General features: G+C 44.8%; 2 protein-coding genes across 2 annotated transcripts; both read left to right on the top strand.

Annotated features, from left to right (window-relative positions):
• Positions 1–32: 32 nt before the first annotated feature.
• LACBIDRAFT_300014 (uncharacterized protein) lies at positions 33–492 on the top strand (the record flags this gene model as incomplete). Its single annotated transcript, XM_001882864.1, has 4 exons — positions 33–76; positions 139–255; positions 305–397; positions 462–492. 4 exons carry the CDS (start codon positions 33–35, stop codon positions 490–492), a joined length of 285 nt encoding a protein of 94 aa, XP_001882899.1.
• Positions 493–495: 3 nt separating this feature from the next.
• Positions 496–756, top strand: LACBIDRAFT_300013 (uncharacterized protein; the record flags this gene model as incomplete). Its single annotated transcript, XM_001882863.1, has 2 exons — positions 496–582; positions 637–756. The coding sequence occupies 2 exons, from the start codon at positions 496–498 to the stop codon at positions 754–756; spliced, it is 207 nt and encodes a 68-aa protein (XP_001882898.1).
• Positions 757–1,558: the final 802 nt, after the last annotated feature.

Raw genomic sequence — 1,558 nt, 5'->3', positions numbered from 1 at the left:
TCAAACGCTCCGAAGATGAAGTGGAGGCGTTAATGCAGCTAGCGGAAGAAAAGCTGCTGGAGCTTTGTGAACATGGGTGCGTTCCTCATTCTGCCTTCCTTCATTTCGGCGCTTCACAGCCTTCCGGCCACCTAACAGGGACATTCTTGATGAATACGGTGTCAGACTCAATGTTTTGGGTAGAACGAGTCTCCTGCCAGAGAAAGTCCAACTCGCAGTTCAAAAGGCGGAATATATAACTCGACGTAATACACGGTACATCTCACCCTCGCTCCACTCCACCAACCTGAACCATAATACACAGCGCTATCCTCAATCTCTGCATGTCATATACATCACGCGACGAAATAACAACCGCCGTTGAATCGTGTGTCCGAAACGCTGACCCTTCAAACCCGTGTGTTCATCTCTCTTTCACCCCTACTGTTTCTCCCTACTCATCGCGTATTTAACTCACTCAGGCAAATCACCGAAGAGGACATCGACGCTTAACTAATGACATCATTAGGCTGCAGTCCCCCACTCGACATCCTCGTAAGAACGAGCGGGGTCAAACGGCTGAGTGATTTCATACTGTGTCAGGTACGCTCGACTTTTTCCTCAATCAATCAGAATACCTGGCGATAGTGTCGTTAGTGTTGTGAAGATACTCAGATCCAGATCTCTTCAACTTTCTGGCCGGACCTCCTTGATTTTGTACCTATAATCCTCGACTTCCAACGGAAAGCGGGGGGAAGTCGGATATCTCTGAAATGAGGTAAATGGGATTAATGGTAACCGATCATTGTAGTTTGATTGACCATAGACAAGTTCCAGGTGCTTGTGCAACACAAAACAAAACAAAAAATTACGCTAGCTGCTTTTTTGAGTGAAAATGCTGCTCTTTGTGGAAGCACCATCTCACTGGTGCTGTGAAATCGAGGATGGCGCTGGATGGCGGTACGTATATGGCGCCCAGAGACCACCCACAACCAATGCTGGATCAGGTCTTAAGCTTCACAAAATGTGTACTCCCTTTACATGATTTTTGCGAGCGAAGCGAGCATTCCTTCACTAAAGCGCTGAAAGTCCGGACAAACAAGTACAAATTTTCCATTCGCAAAGGTCGAAACTTTTGGCGGGGAAAAAGAGTGTTTTATGGATATCTCATGCATTTCTGGAACTATTCAGATGAAACTTGGCAAGTATGTTCATGAAGTATACCTTTACGCACCTATCACAAAAAAAAATGCACATTGTCTTATGTATTGCATGTTAAATCAACCCTCAAACTTAGGTGGCATTTTCAACAATCTTCTGAAATGACATAAGAAGAGCTAGACTGTTTAAACGTTTGCATCAGAGTCATTTGCACATCTTGGATGTCTTATTATATGTTTTTTTTTAGTTGTTTCCCCCCTAGCATTCATTTTCAAAGTTGGGACAGAGTCGCGTTAATCCTCGTTAACGCGACTTTGGCCACCTCGACCCAGGCCTCCGCAGTGGGAACTGTCGTCACAGTCGTATTATTCAAAGGTCTAAAAAACTTGAGTGCAACAAACTAGTTGTGCGAAGCGAA

The sequence above is a fragment of the Laccaria bicolor genome, genomic scaffold, assembly GCF_000143565.1.
Source record: "Laccaria bicolor S238N-H82 LACBIscaffold_18 genomic scaffold, whole genome shotgun sequence".
Classification (NCBI taxonomy): domain Eukaryota; kingdom Fungi; phylum Basidiomycota; class Agaricomycetes; order Agaricales; family Hydnangiaceae; genus Laccaria; species Laccaria bicolor.
The sequence above is the reverse complement of the archived record's forward strand: the minus strand, read 5'-3'. Positions and strand labels throughout refer to the sequence as shown.